Below are 16686 nucleotides of genomic sequence, written 5' to 3'. Positions count from 1 at the left end.
TGCTTCACAATAAAATTACAGTTATAAATATTATTTTATTCCATAAAATAATTATTAATAGCCATATTTAATTTACAAACATACCAACTAATGCTAGTTTTAGACATACTTGATGAATATGTGTAAACAAACAAAGTCGCATCAATGTGTAACTAATTAATTGATTGATTGACTGATTGATCATAATAACTGAGGGGCAGGTAGGGGTTCGGGCCATATTCCAAGTGAGTCAATCTTCAGCGGTCTCCCTTTTTTCCCCCCTTTCCTTATTAAATAATCCACAGCTTTCATTAAATAGAAAGAAAAAGAATAAGTAAAAAAGGCATCTTGCTTTTGACTTTTTTAGCTGGCTTCTCATCAATGAGTGAGATTTTAGAATACTGAAAGAAGAGATGCCTTCTTGACATTTAATTGGCTAAACATGGTTGCGTATCTATGCACTACAATACTACATCTTCCATACAGTAACTTGTACAATCTATATTTTTAATCAAAGTATATGTTAAATATATATTTAACATAAATATACTAAATAAAATGTAATCCTTACCTTATCAGAAAGAATGAACAACCTGTAGATACCATCTTATAAAATTGATTAATTCCACATGGAGGGTTGCTCAGCAGCTCGTAATAGCAATTCCCTGTATTTTATAAAAATATTTACCCAGGTGTACTGGTGAACATTGTTCAGTGTCAATCAAACCAGCAAATCTTCCTTCAAGTTAAAAAAAATATACAAGTGCTGAGTTCCTGATTTCTACAACCGAAATAGCCAGCACAGCACAAGTAGATGATCACACAGCAGTTCACCCTCTGTTAAGTAGCTATCCCTCCCACCCTCTTGCATGCTTTCACTGCACTAGCTCTCTCTCTCTCTCTCTCTCTCTCTCTCTCTCACTGTTCTCTGGGAGTGTATTCCAGTGCAAACCTAATCTGAGGGTGTAAGACTACCAGCTTTTAGCTGATCACAGTCACTGTAAAGAGTCATTTGTCAAAATGTATTGTTTTTAAAACTTCAAAAACATTCAAGCTAAACACATTGGCAATACTACTATCCCTGAGTGACTAAATGAGAATTTGTGGAGTCGAAGGATAATATGTATAAACTTTAAAGCATATTCTCATCAAGTATGGGTTATGGATTTGCCTCCCATGATTCCTTGCTGTCGTCAAGTTTGATTAAATTACTACAATCTCATTCCAAACCTTTCTTTGAAAATAAACAAGCACGTATGTTTTAGGGTATCAAATCTAGCATTTTCATTATGCTAGTCACTGTGACACCACGCGAAAACTTTCCAATTCTAATTAATTATAATCTTTACCAGCAGCCTTGTGTGATAAGTATTTCCTTGCATCATTTAATGATTAGCACTTAGACAGCTTTCACCCTTGATTTATACTCATGTCTTCAATCACTCATTTATAGTTCATGTTCATCTCAACCACTTCATGGAAGTCATCATTATAATGAAGGCATGCATGGGCTATATGCCCTGCTCCTTCATTGCCATGCTATTAAAGCTTTAGTCAGGGAGGATGAACTATAGTTATGACTAACAAATCCCAATATTGTCATTATGAACACAGTAAAGTCCAGTCTTTCTGACTGGTCTTAAATTATTAAATTTAACATCTAAACTTAAAATTCTCCAGAAATGGTAATGCAGATTGCACCTATATTTGGTCACATTACAGTTGATTCCATAATGCCACAATTGCCTTTTTAACAAAGGTCATTTGATTTGTAAAAAACAAACAAACAAACAAACACAAACACTGGGCTAAAGATACTGATTACAAGCTATACAGTATATGGAGATATGTGTCACTGCATATATTCTGTTTTCGCACATTCTGATAAAATACACAACAACCGTTTAGTAAAAGAAACAAACATAAAAAACATAAAAGAAACACAACATAAAAAGAAATACTGGTAGCCACCGCTACACCACAGCCTTCTAACAGATGTAAAAATGTAAGATTTTAGTTGATTTTCAAAAAAGTTGACATCTGAACTTGACCTTGATTTCAAGGTCACTGAGTTCAAAGATTTTTAGTGGCTGCAACTTGGTAATTATTTGAAAATCTTTGGTGACGTCCTTCTTGAGTTATCGCTTTCAGGAGATTTTCAGATTTTATCCCTGAATTTGTCAAACATAGCAGATATCCTTGGAAGAAGAACATAGTAAGGACTTTTGTGAGCAAAACATCTACTAATGCAATATAGATTTTTCATGCAGTGAGTAATCTGCCTAAAATCAACACTATATTTCTTATTATGAGTACCACATGAAGAGAGTAAATTCCACATTTAAGACTTAATAAGATGGAGAGGAGACAAAGATATCTCATATAAGTTACAAAATGAAGACTACTTAAAAATTAGAGGATCATAAAAACTTTTGCTGGGTAGTTTTAACAGAGGAGCACATTGTTAGTCGTGTGCCTGCAATTAGGACACCAATTCACTAGAAGTAATATCATTCTAGTACATTTTAGTGCATCTGCATGAACATTCAGAGAGACTAAACTCAACCAGTTTCAAAGGATTGTATGTATGAACGTGCTTGCAAATATTGTGTGTACAAGGACTGGGAAAAGAAGAAAGTTGGAATTAAGGGTTAATAACAGATTGAACATTGTTGGAGGAACTGAAGTTAAAATACTGCATACCTCCCGCAGTTGAACTCTGACTTTAGTGATGGCCTTCATCCAATGAAGTCTGGATTGGGAAAAGGGTAATGGTGGTCCATCATCATCATGGAAACTAGGTCTAGGTTACATGGATTGAAGCATTAGATGAAAAGAAGAGAAAGAGGAAATCTCTCAGTTCTCAGGCATTTTCATTATATCAAACACATTTGAATTACAAGCAAAAATGTACCTGTGGAGTTTGGGGGATCCTGTCTCTGCTGTAGTATCACTTTTTATGTCCTGTCTTTTGTCAGGGGACAGCCTATCCATCTCCCGCTCACTGACCACAGAGTGTCCATTGATGGAGAGATTTGTGCCATTTGTGCGTAGCTGCCCATTGGTAGAAGGGTGAAAACCAGTACTATGATAGGAGTGGAAGGACTCCTCCAGTTCTGACCCTCCAGTGCTCTCGTGGCCAGTCTCACTAAGCTGGGAGCTGGTCTGGCTAAGATTTCCTGATGACCCAAAGCGACTACTTTCCACTGGACTACAATGGTGAGAAAGGAGTGAGAAAAACATTCAGAATGGTGAAATATCATTTCTGAATATTTTATAGTTTTAAGTTTGCACTACAAAAGACTGAATGGATTCGTAAAATATGATGATTACTAGATGTACACGTAAAAAAATATTTAATAAATAAAAGTGTATAAATTAAAGCAGAATTCCATGACAATGTTGCAAACAACTTAATTCATAAAATGTATATAGCCCAATTCACAACAACAGTTGGCTCAAGATGCTTTACTCAATTGCTGAAACACATACACACATATATGTGTATATGTAGAGAGAGAGAGAGAGAGAGAGAGAGAGAGAGAGAGAGAGAGAGAGAGAGAGAGAGAGAGAGAGAGAGAGAGAGAGAACGGTATAACAATAATAACAATATAATGATATAGTAATAAGAATGTTTGAGTACAATGTAGATTCAGCCAGAAAGTTAAAACTCAATACAACATTGTTGTGGAATTCGGATTTAAAATGACAAATGATACAGCAGATACTAAACACAAAAAGGCCACACTGAACAACACAGACAAAGACACAAAATAACTAAATTAGTGAAAATTGACTGCAAAACTGAATAGGAAAAACTTTTTTTTCCCAAAATTCCCACTTCACAAATGGGGGCAGGGAGGGAGGATGCCATTTATTGTACTTTTACTAGCCTTTTTGTATTCAACAGAAGATTGGACTGGTTGTCCAGCTGCACTCCAGAGTTAGGACCTGCAGAGGGGTGAATTTCTACAAGCCTTTCCTCCTCTTTTGGGGTCAGGGATGCTGAAGGATCTACATCAGGAGTGGAGATGCAAATCTGGGGAGTTGCTATATCATCTGTGGAACCTACCGGTACAGTTTTTTCGGCTTCAGTTGTTTCGACCTTTTGTACAGTCTCATTGCTTGCTGAACTGTTGTTAGTTTGGAGTTGAGAAGTTATAACTGGGACAGCTTGTGATTTGGATGGCTGTGTCTGCTGAGGAAAACCTGCATTTTCCCCCAGTAATGAAATGGTGGATGGCTCTTGTTTTTCAGTATTAGGTTTTTCCTCTTGAAATACGCCTCCAGAAAGGTTTTTCAGCCCTGAAATTAGGCTACTACCTCCTTCTGTCTGAGACAATGATGAAGCAAGTGATGGTGCTGATGACATCAGGGATCCAAGAGATTTTACTGCATTGCTCTGTGCTGATATAAACCCAAACAAAGACTTAGCTTGAGAAGGCTCTGCATTGTTGGGCAACTGATTAGGAGGTGAAGTAACATTAACATCTGCCTCTGTGACATCAGGTGGGACTGACTTGTCACTTTCTTTACTCTCAGGGTCCTCTTTAATAACCATGGGCTTCTCATGTATCACTTCTCCCTCCCCTTCTGGCTTTTCTTTTTCATTGTTAACTACCTGATGAATGACAGAAATGTCTTTTGCTGCACTTGAAACAGTAGAAGTTTTTAAACAAGCTGTTTCAGTTTCCCCAGCACTGTCATTTATTAAGCTGCCAGGCTTCACTTGATCTTTATCTTGCAATGTTGAGCCCATCATTATATTTGCACTGGTGATTGGTTTGGGTACCGCTGGCACAGATTTAGATGGCTTAGGTGGTTGTCCCATTGCACTGGCTGTTGGTTTTGGTATAGCTGGCACAGATTCAGATGGCTTAGGTGGTTGTCCCATAGCCCCAAACAAAGATCCTCCTATGCCACCAAGTAAAGTTGATGCTCCAGTTTGTGATCCTGCAGTCTGACCAGTAGCTCCTCCAAACATTCCTCCAAACAAAGAACCACCAGCCTGAGGTGTAACTCCAGAAGCTCCAAACATTCCACCCAGTAATGAGCCACCACTCTGGGGAACTGCAGATTTGGTGCTGGATCCTCCCCCAAACATCCCACCTAATATTGAACCTCCGGTGGTGGGGGCAGTGGCTTGAGTAGCAGACTGAGGAGCGGACCCTTTAAATAAGCCTCCAAGTAATGATCCACCTGTCTGGGGAGACGCTGCCTGGGCACTGGGGCCTCCAAAAATACCCCCTAGTATTGACGCACCAGTCTGAATGGAGGAAGGTTGGGGTGCTGTTCCTCCCAATCCAAAAGGCTTTTGCTGTTGCTGACCTTCAGTGGGAGTAGGTGTTGGTTTGAAAAGGGTGGACGTGAAGCTAGTAACTGTATCTGACTTGTCTGGCACTGGAGGTTTCTGCTGTTCTTGGGCCAAAGAACTTACAGACTGAGGGAATTGCATTTCCTCTTCTGCATTAGATGTTTTTGTATCTTGACTCAACTGACTACTACTTGCAATCTCTGAATTTACAATTTGTTCTGTTGATGCACACATTTCAAACTCTTTAGACTGATTTTTTTCAGATAAAGCAGTTTGCTTATCAGTATCTTGGCAACTTACTTCTTCTATGAGACTATCCTCACCTTTAGACAAGCTTGCAGCAAGAGGCTGAACTTTATTCTCAAGTGTATTTGGGATTTCCACTTGATCGTTGCTTTTGATCAAAGTATTAATTTCACTTTTATCACCACCAGTTGAAACAGTTTTACTGTCAATGGCTTTTTGTTGATCAGTTACAGTTGATGTAGTGCTGTTGAGAGTGGTAGTTGATATTTTGTCATTATTAGATGTTGGAGTAGTTGTTGCATCTGAAGTAGATCCTCCAAACACTGAAAACAAACTTGTGTCATTTGGACCAGAAGCGCCAGTTAAAATACTACCTAGAAGAGATGTACCTGTCTGTACACCAGCTGTTGGAGATGGTGAACTGCCCAAAATCCCTCCGAATATAGAGTTTTTATTTTGAGTTGCGGAAGTCTGATCAGCCCCACCAAAACTTCCACTTGTGGACCCACTAGTTTGCACAAGAGATGAAACTGTTGAACCACCGAATATACCACCCAAAATAGACCCAGCAGACTGGGATCCAGCAGCCTGGGAAGCAGATCCTCCAAATAAGCCTCCAAGTAATGATGACCCTGGCTGTGATCCTGTAGTTTGGGGAACAGAACCACCAGTCTTGTTGAGACTAGCTTGTGGAGCAGTCTGCGGTACAGACCCTCCAAATAACCCACCTAGCAATGATCCTCCTACTTGAGATGATGGTGTTTGAGGTGAAGAACCTCCAAACATTGCCCCTAACAGAGAACTTCCAGTCTGTGAAGAGGGCTGAGGGGCAGAACTTGCAAACACTGAAAATAACCCCTTGGCTGATTGGTCTTTCAGGCCCGATGATCCAGGTGTAGATCCTGTAGTTGACAGATCTGTTTTGGTAGAACTTGGCTCAGTGCTGGGTGTAGAAAATAAAGAAAGAAAACCTTTTCTTGGCTCATCTGAGATAGATCCAGTTGAAGATGGAGGATGTGGGTCTGATCCACTAATCACGGAGGCTGAAGGTTCTTTAGAAAAAGAAGGATCCTGGGGTGCACTCTCTGTGCTCATTTCCTTATGCACAACACCACATTCTAAATTTGAGTGCTTAGACATAACATCACTGGCTTCAAATGAGTCATCACAAGTATTTGTGGTAACTACTGTAATATCACTAGATGGGACAGCATGCACTTGACAGGAGTTACTATCAGATTTGTTCCCTGAGAATTCACTAGAAGGGGCATCTTTGAGGACATGGTCACTTGAAATAGATGCCATCTGGGAAGAACTTTGTTGTGAATGAATAGCTGGGGACTCTTTGGCAGAGGTGGCAGCAGATGAACTGGGAGTCTGTTGTGGTGTTGGCAAAACATCGTTAAAAACAGAACACATACTCTTGGTTGGTTCTTTTGGGACTGCAGTCCCTGGTGTGTAGGGCATGTTTGTATCCCCTCCAGTTCTTGGTGGTTGAGGGGAACTAGGACCACTAAACACGGAAAACAATGTTTTTCTTGGATTTTCAGTAGAGGCAGACAATCCACCGAATATACCCCCAAGAACAGAGGTAGCTGTTTGTCCTTGTGGTAGAGGCTGTTCTTGTGGTTTAGACTGTGCCTGTGGTCCCCCTTGTTGTTGAGTTTGTGACTGGACTACTCGTTCTTGAAATGGTCTTGTTGATGACTGTGTTTGTGGCGGGTTGGGATCACTAAACATTGACAACAGCCCCTTCATTGGGCTTTCAGCTGAACTTGATGATCCAGGAAGAATTCCCCCTAGAAAAGATCCAGTTTGATTTTGAGATTGTTGGGTGCTGTGACTGCCGAACATTGAAAGGAACCCTGTAGATGGAGGATCCTTTGGAGGGATAGTTCCCCCCTGTGGCGCCTCAGTGTTGGGCCTGGTTTCGTTAGGAGGTGCATGAGGAGTTGATGCTGACAACTTTGATAATAAACTTTTACCAAGTGTTTCCTGTTGAGAAGGCTGTGAAGGTGTGCTTGATGGGTGTGTTTGAGACAATGTCCCAGATTTATCTGTAGTCTGCTGGGTATTTGGCCCTGTAAACATTGAAAATATAGTTTTACCAAGTGATTCTTCCTGTTGACCAGTAGGACCAGACTGGTTAGATGCTGCTGATCCCCCAAATATTTCTCCAACTGAAAATCCAAACAGTACACCAGATGGTTTACTTTCAGTTTCCTGCGTTGTTTGTGCAACAGGCGGCACAGATTGTGAGTGGCTGGCTGCAGAGCCTGTAGGGATACTCTGAGTAGACATTTCCAATATATTTTTATCTGGGATTAGGCTCTGCATGGGCCTAGATGAGCCACTTTGGTCTAACGTTTGCTGTCTCTGAATACCTTTAGATCGAGATGCTGATGTTAGTGAATCCTCTGTAACACTAGGTTTGATTTGCTGTTTTTGTGGTTGAGAGGGCTCAGTGCTAAACAGATTACTGATTGACCCCAAAAGATTTGAAACTCCTGTAGCCTCTTTATTTGTAGTGGCACTTCCTGGTAAGGAGCTTGTGCTGCCAGTTTTGCTCTGTTGATTTGGAGATGTGTCAGTAAATTTATTGAGAACTGGTTTGGTTTCCTCCATTCCTACTGCAGATTTTAGGAAGTTCATCAACCCTGCCTGTGGTTGTTCAGATGGTTTTCCCACTGGTATGTCCATCGGTTTATCCGATGTAGGTTGTCCAGTTGGTGCAGGTTTACTAAGATATTCTTTTGATCCTAAAGGCACTGTCACATTGAGGTTTGTTGGTGGAGTCACTTGTTGTACCATGGTAGTCTGCCGCGAAAGTTTAGGTTTCTGAGTTGCATGCGAATTTGTTGAGTGTGTTGCAGGGTGAGTCACTTGAGGTGCTGTTGGTACTGTGGGCAAAATTCTACCCTGTTTGGTAACTGGCGTTTCAATTTGTTGTTTAAAGCTTTCTGTCTGAGTTACAACGGCAGTAGATTCTTCTCTGATCATCTTAGACTTCAGACTCTGAAATCCTGATGAAAGGATGCTTTTAGATTGTTTGTCAGTGGCTTGCTCACATGTGGACTTATTAGAACTGTTCAATTCAACCTGTGATGTTTTGCTGACAAAAGAGGTTATTAGGGAAGAAATCTTCTTAACCTGACGATTAGGTTGCTGTTCTCCTGGAGACACTCTTTTCCTCCATTCTTCCTCTGATACATCATCCACATGTTTTATTGTAACAGCAGTTGATGAACGCCGCCGTTGGCTAGGTTGGTAACAGTTGTAAAGTAAGTGTTGATTAGAATTTGCTGTAGGAGTAGAATTCAGGGAGACCGAAACTTTTTGAGCAAGAAATGTCTTTACTTCCTGGTTATTCCAATATGGGCCAATATGATCTCTATTATGACATGAAAGGTCAATGATGTCATTACAATAATCTTGATATACATAACTAGGCTGTCTTGGATCCATCTTAACTTTGTTTAATGTATAGGATGAGAAATCCACACCAGGCTGCCCTTGAGACAGAAATGAATTCTCAAACATTTGAGAGAATTGTTCAAGATTTAAATTCATAATCTCATTTCCTTTTCTGTAGGCAGCAGACAAATCTAGGGGGGCATTTAGAAGTTGAGAATCTCTGTGATCTTGACCTGGAAGCCAAAGAAGCTCATCTTCATTGTAAAGTGGAATTTTAAAGCCACAGACTAAAACCATCTCATTCTTCAGCCAAGCACTTGGAAAACTTTCTAACTGCTGTGCATTTCCCCAAGATTCACCTTCAGGGGCACATGCATACACATATTCTCCCACTGCATCTGTAAGTAAAGCATAAATATACTCATGATCTGTGTAAACAAAGTAGCCACAGTCACCGTCTTCTGCTGGCCACCACATTCCTTGCTCCAAAAGTGCCAGCCACTGTTGATACCATTCAGTGTCTTCAAGGTACAGGGAGTCTTCGAGGTCTATATTTGCACTTGGAGGATCTACTGGTTTATTCAAATTAAGCTGACTGTGATGGATCATGCCATTGGTGTGAACATGCTGTGAGTCTGGATTATCCATTCCATATTGCCAGTTAGCTGAATAAGATAAGCTTGGAGCAGTTTCTTCATAATACCCTTCATGATATGAAACACCATTCAAGCTATAAGTGCTACCATCATTAAATGAATGCCATTTCCCAAACTTGGCATTACTCTGTTTAGTAGTTAAGTTCAACACACCTTCCTCATTGGGTAAATGTTCTATATTTCCCAAGTCTTCATAACTATTCCATAATTTTCTCTTTGGATATAGATCATCATTTCTATATCCTTCACACTGATGTGGTTTATATTTTTCTTGGTGATAAACAACACCTTGCCATTGCACAGTGTTCTGATTCTCAGGTACTGGTAATGGTGTACTTTCAGAACTCAGCCTATATCCTTGATTCTCTACTGGGAAATGATAACCTAGTGACTCATCCTGAAACTGCTGCCACAGAGCACTTTCACGGATCCACTGGTTTTCATCATAAGAGGGACTTACTGCATATGCAGATAACTGATAAAGGTTTTGACTTGTAGCACTGTATAAAGATGGAGAGCTTCCACCAATATATGGATGCATGGTCATGACTGGTGAAGTTGCACGACTTTGTAAAAGGGAATGGATATTTCCTGCACTATAGGCCATTGGGTTAGTTGACCTAAATGAACCAGAATTATATAACTGAGGCAAATTACCAGTGCTCACTGAGGAGTATGTCGTGCAGCTCTGAAGAGATCTTGCAAAAGTAGCTGATGTACGCAAATCCAAACTCTCAGTATCGACTGACACAGGTGCACTGATTAAAGCATGTCTACTCTTTCCTGGATTGAGAGAATCTGGATTGTCTTTTTGTAAACCATCCCTTCCAAGGTTTACGTTAGCATTTGTTAATATGTCAGAATAAGACTCTATGAACTTGGCTGAAGTAGTCTGTTGTCCACTTATCTGACTTGTTCTTTTCTCTTTTTCTGCCTTTTCTTTTGATTGTTGTTGTGTCATATTATTGTGTGGCTGTTTTTGCAGTGGGCTTTTCATTGTAACTGTATAATTATTGGCCCTTTCTTGAGGTGGTTGTTCTGTTGATGTTTGACAGGTTGTGTGAATACTTTCATTTGATTTTGTAAACTTGTTTAAAAACCCTGAGAGCACTCCCGATTGACCCGCTGTCTCTATCTGTGTTGGATCAGTCTGGTTATGTGGTATTTTGTTTTGCTGTTGTGTTTCATAGGTGTTTTTGGGCTGCAACTGTTGAGCTGTGTTTTCTGAAGGGGATTTAAAAAGTCCAGAAAACAGACTACTTGCATGTGTTGTTTTTTGCGTTGTGCTATTTTTTGGCTGATCTTGACTAGAAACTTGGATATTTGTTGTCTTTATTGGCTCATTATTGGATTTGCTTAGTGTCATTCCATGCTGATGAGCTGATGGTTGACTTTGTGTGTTTATGTTGTCTGCTGAAGCAAATTTGAAAAGTCCAGATAGAAAACCACCTTGTTGGGATGGTGCTTGCTGAAGTGGAACAGTCTGCTGTCGAGCAAATCCTGGTTTATTTGTCTCGTATCGGACACCTTGGTGATTCTGAGGAATGTTTTTAATAGGATGACCTTGGCTTGGACCTTGAGTACTCAGTTGGCTTGGACCTTGTTGACTGCTTTGGTGGTGAACTGTTTGACTCCTTGAAATATTCTCAGAGGATTCAAATTTGAGCAAGCCAGATAGCAGTCCCTTTTCTGCAGTGTGTGTTTGCTGAGTTCTGTGTGAAGTCTGCTGCTGACCAAAGTAATTGCCGGGAATGTTCCTTTGTGCTTCACTATCACGAGATTGTCCCTTTTGTTGCAGGTTTTTGGTAGATGAAATGTTCAATAAACCTGAGAGAAGGCCCCCCATCTGTGGAGTTGAAGAGGTTTGTTCTGGGGCCGTGTGTTGGGAAAATTGTGTGGGATTATTTCTGTTGAATGGCTGATTGTTAGCATGCTGTGATAAATGGCCAGATAAGTCACTACTAGAGCCAAATGTAAGAATTCCAGATAGCAGTCCACCTTGTTTTGGTTGATTGACAGTCTGCTGCTGCATTCCAGATTTCTGATTTGATGTATGTTGGGCTTGTGAGACAGATGACAGTTTACTGTTCTGAGGTTGCTGATTACAGATTACATTCTGGTCTAGACCAGAGGGTGCTGGGGTAGGGTTGAATATGCTGGAAAACCACCCTTTCTCACTATTTTCCTGGTGCACAGGAGGATTCTTGGTCAAGGTGGTCGAAGTTGTTGAAGTCAGATCATGCTGAGGATTCTGTGTTTTTATGGAGGCACTGATGTCTTCACTGGATGCAAACTTTAAAAAACCAGAAAGCACACCACCTTCTGCTTTGGGACATGGCTGAGTGGAAACGTTTTCAGATGAAGAGAAAGGTACTTTAGGCTTACTAGTCAATGCTGGGTCTTCAACTGGTTCCTCTAGTTGGGGGCTCTCTGTGGTTCTAAACACTGGATAAACTGCCACAGGTGGAGCTCCGTGGGGGGGAACAGGGGCAGCAGGTGTGATCAGTGAACTTAATGACTTCTTAAAAGGGCTAAAGAAACTGGTGTTTACAGAATGTGTTGGCCCAGTTGACCTTTCTGGCTCTGGAACAGGAATACTCCCTTTATTCAAAATTGACTGAATTTGTGTCTCATATAAGTTTCTATCATAATTTTGTCCTGAATATTTTTCATGTGAAAGTCTTCTTAATTTTTCTGATTCACTACCTCTGTTATCAAGCCATCTCTCTTCCAATTGTGTATGACTCTGAGAACATGTGGATTCCAACGCCTGTTTGCATTCAGCCAAATTCACATTATCAGCTGAAAAAAGCTTCAAAGGATTTAATCTACCCAAGACTGAGTTTTCTGGAGCACTTTGAGGTTTGGTTACAAGCTTGGGTACATGGTCTTTTGCACTTGTTTGAGTCTGACACCTGCTGGGAGTTTGTGTTTCTTGATGATGACTGTGTATTTTGGCATCATGTGGTGGGTGAGAAGGCAAAGAATTGAATGACTTTTCAGGAGAACTTTCTACTGGAGAGACAATAGCTACGGGAGCTGTGTTATTTGACTTAGGAATGAAGGACAACAATTTTGTTAGTCCAGATTGTGAGGATTGTGCAGATGATACTTGTGGAGATAGGGCAGGCTGTTTAGGGCCTCCACCAACTTTGTCAGTGAGAGAAGTAAACAATGAGCTCATGGCATTTTTTACTCCTGAAATGCCCTGATCAGAAGCAGCATGTGATTGGGATTCTTCTCTTAAATCCTTTGAATTACTTTGCTCCTCCCCAAATGAATCAGTTCTATTGCTACCATAGGAGGACAGCCTAGACTTGCTTGATTTAGGCAGGGATCCATATTTGCTAATTTCCTCTTCTTTTTCAGCCAGGTATTCAGACACTGTTTCAACAAGACATTGAAGCTCATCCATAGGATCAACATATTCATCACTTGGCTCTTCTACAGGAGAGAGCATTGCCTCTGAAACCCATCCTCCTGATTTAGGTTTCCCATACTTCTCCCAAAGGCTCTGTGAATGTTCTATGTGGTCCTCATAGGAGAAAGAATGCCTATCTTTATAATGTCCTTTGTTCTCTGAGCGACACTCATCAGCCATAAAGGCAATGTCATTAACACTGTCCTCTGCTCCTATAGGGTGGTGCAGAGGGCTCTCCATTTCAAAATCAAACTGTGCCTTCCTTCTAGCATCTTGCCCTTTTTTGTATGCCACATAATTCTCCAAAGTGCTGTCCAGCTCATTTTTAGCCCACATCCTTGTTTTGTAGAGAAGCCCATTCTGATATGGTCTTAGATCTGATGTCATACGCTCCTCCTCTTCCTGCATCTCTGCTACCTGTCGCATGAAAAGCTCCCCTCTTTTCTCACGGAGGAGTGCAAGGTCAGCGGGAAAGGTCTCTTTTCTCATTTTGTCTGCTTCTGGACTGAGAAACCCTCCTGGGTCTGTAATCTTTTTCTTTCGCCGACGATCAATAGTATCATAACCCTCAGGATAGGTGGCAGGCAGACCACCACTATGCTTTGTATTCTGATGGATAGGTGAACGTGATAGCTCGGAGTAGGGTCTTCCCATGCGAAAGATAACGCTGTCTTCATCATCTATAAAGTCACTTAGCTGTGGCTTGCTTTGCCCCTTGTATTTGTTTTCCCAATCTTCAACCCCCATGCCAGAATCTACAGGTATAATTCTGACTCTTCCTTTCTGGTTTAAAGAGCTTCTTTTTTTTTTTTTTATGTAAAAAAATTAATTTAATGAGGGTGTGGGAATGGATAAAGGGATGGAAAAGAGGCATACAAAAAGAAAAAATGCAAACAGAAACGCAAGTTAAGCCACACAGTAAATTATGACAGAAACAAATCTAAATAAATCTTTTTGTAATGATGACCTGATCTATAATATATATGGTAAGCAATATGTAACATTGCATTCTTTAATAAACATTTTTTGCAGTTTTTGATGATCTTAACTAAACTGCCCAGAAGGCATACCAAAAGACTAGAACATAACATGTTACACATTTCATAAATTTGACAGGGGTAATAAAACTCTTTGTTTGCAAGTGTGAGATTGTGTGCATATAGCTCCATGTTTGCACGTGCCTCACTGAATTTAGATTGTTGTAAATCCCCACTGCAACAAACACGCTTATCAGCACTTCCACAGTCTGTCTGTAAAAGTCTTAACAGGAAATGTCCGCAAAATCACCACCATATGGCATTCATGGTAGAGGTTTTTATGTTACAACTGAAAGGCATGTGTCTGTCACTGACCTATTTCCTCCAGAGGTGTGAAAGAGGGATTTCCTCTTTGTGATATACCCAGAGCATTTCAAACTAACAGAAACTTTAAACAACCCAACACACCCTCAAGACAAAAATAAACATGAACAATGAAGGTTTTTTTTTTTTTCTGTGACTGTAATCACATTTTTTTTCTGATGTAGAATTATCCGGATCAACTCCCTATCAGTCAACACAGGCAGATTTGTAGCAGTCTCACTGGTGCGCATGCATGCTACGGCAAGCACACAAGATTAAAGTCCATGAACCAAGAATATTTGTTTTCTGGACCAAATACTTCCTGACAGCATTTTACTGGCGTTGTAGTGACCATAATAACAACAAAAAAGAATATATTATTTTTGTATGTTAGTAACAATCATCATATAAACACTTTATTTTGGCCATTTGGCCAACAGTAAACAAATAATCCTGATATTCTTCCTGATGTACGGAAGACAAAAACATGGGCTTTTGATCAGGTAAACTATTCATGACAAAATTAATTAAGAGGTAATTACCAATTCTCTGTGAAACAATCTTATCTAAAGTAAACACTTCTGACTAGGTTTTAAACCCTAATTAACGGAGGCACAAGTAATGTCATTATGATACCAATTACATTTGCATGATTTACCTTTATAATTTCATTGATGTTGATTTAACTCTGGTTATTTTTGAGGTCATAATGAATAGACAACTCATTTTCAGTTACATTATTGAAAAGCACTTCTTAAGTTTTGCACTATTTGTGTAAAAAGTGAGAGGGAGAAAAAAAACAAAAACAAAAGGCAAATACAGCCATTACCGCCGTGATTATATTACTTTGCATTAGACGACAGCAGTACACAATAAAGCAACCCATCAAAACTAACTGCTGCAGCGGAAGCAAGAACCATCAGGCTACACTGCCAGTATGTGTAAGGATAAAGAGTGTCTGTTCAGGAGTGCATGAGTGAGTGAAGGTATCCCTGGGCGACCCGGTCTACCTGCTTCCTCTTGGGTCCCTGTAGTCCAGGTCGAAACTGTGGGCAGAGTCTGTGCAGCCATCCGGGCGATGCTGTGGCCGAGGCCCCATCGGGTACTGGTGCATAGATGAGTTGGGCTGAGCAGTTGTGTGGTAACGTGGAGGCAAACTGTTACTGGTCTCACTGCGGTAATCGCTATCCCGGTCATCTACAGCACTGTCCTGGTCATCCAAGGCTGCAGCAGGTAAAAAGACAAGCTCTAAACACCCCATACAAATTGCAAAATATGGCAGTTTCTAGACACACTCTTAACCATTATAATGATGCCTGAGTAGGACAGGAAAGCAACAAATGGACACAGAGCTACACAAATCTGCAGCCAGGAAAACTTTGTGCGGTTATTTTAATAAATGTTACTGGCCCTGATATGACAGAATTATTCTGATTATGTTTTAATAGATTTCACATCATAAAATGTCATAAAAAATTGTGCAATTGATGTAAGTATTTCAAGAACAAAATATAAGATGCAACTTTTACTAAACAAGAAAGAAGAGAGTATTCTGTAATCCTGGATCCTAGCAGAAAAATAAAAAATAAAGCTGACTAACTGACTAGCAATAGGTTTGTAGAATTATAAGAGCTAATTGTGTACAACCCTGGGGTTATTTGAAAGTGATTTATTCGAAGTAAAAAGAGTGGAGAGACCCACAGAATGGCACTGCACTCTGGTACAGTCATTCTCAATTAAGAAGGCAAGAGAATCTTCTGAATGAAAAGATTTCCATGCAGGACAAAAACAGATTTCGTCAGGATCGCTCTTATTATTTTCAGGTAAATACGGACTTCCCCTTGCTCTTATAGCAAAAATATTATTTTTTTTGTGATGCTGATTTTTGTTTATAACATAGTAAAATAATTGGTCATCACTAACAGGGTTACAGTGCAACACAAGACAAAGTTTCTAACAAAACAATTTGCCTCATGTGGCTTTACTTAAACAAAACTCCCACCTGTGCACATGTAGCCTGGGAAATTCATAGTCATGAATATATCAAACCATTACATCACTGCTTGCACTGTTTGTTGCCCCACTAAGAAAATAAAGTGCTGTACACGCAAGCACTTGTGCTAAATGTAAGGCAAAGAGCTGTTCTTCACCTCTCTAGCTGTATGATCCCATAGATTCATCTACAGAATAATTTTCTATAAGAAAAGTAAAGATTGTGAACTTTATTTCTTGTTAGCCCAGTTAAGCCTCTATATTTATACACAAAAACATAAAATAATCATTTTACAAAGGGGCAACCTTGTGTTGAATTACCGA

The 16686-nt window shown here is 40.0% G+C and overlaps 1 protein-coding gene across 18 annotated transcripts in view; it reads right to left on the bottom strand.

Annotated features, from left to right (window-relative positions):
- unc13bb (unc-13 homolog Bb (C. elegans)) overlaps positions 1-16686 on the bottom strand; it is a 63934-nt gene that overhangs the window by 24610 nt on the left and 22638 nt on the right. For 13 of the 18 annotated variants that reach the window (XM_076886334.1, XM_076886342.1, XM_076886340.1 and 10 more), the window contains 4 exons: positions 15381-15594; positions 3873-13829; positions 2894-3190; positions 2683-2782 (listed from right to left, as the gene is read on the bottom strand). In XM_076886334.1, the coding sequence (XP_076742449.1) occupies positions 2683-2782; positions 2894-3190; positions 3873-13829; positions 15381-15594 (10568 nt within the window). Of the gene's footprint in view, positions 1-2682; positions 2783-2893; positions 3191-3872; positions 13830-15380; positions 15595-16686 lie in introns of those variants that run through there. The other 5 variants (XM_076886347.1, XM_076886350.1, XM_076886336.1 and 2 more) reach the window with 4 other exon arrangements.

This window comes from Maylandia zebra, linkage group LG7 (genome assembly GCF_041146795.1).
Source record: "Maylandia zebra isolate NMK-2024a linkage group LG7, Mzebra_GT3a, whole genome shotgun sequence".
Lineage (NCBI taxonomy): Eukaryota > Metazoa > Chordata > Actinopteri > Cichliformes > Cichlidae > Maylandia > Maylandia zebra.
This window is presented reverse-complemented; position numbering and strand designations above follow the sequence as displayed.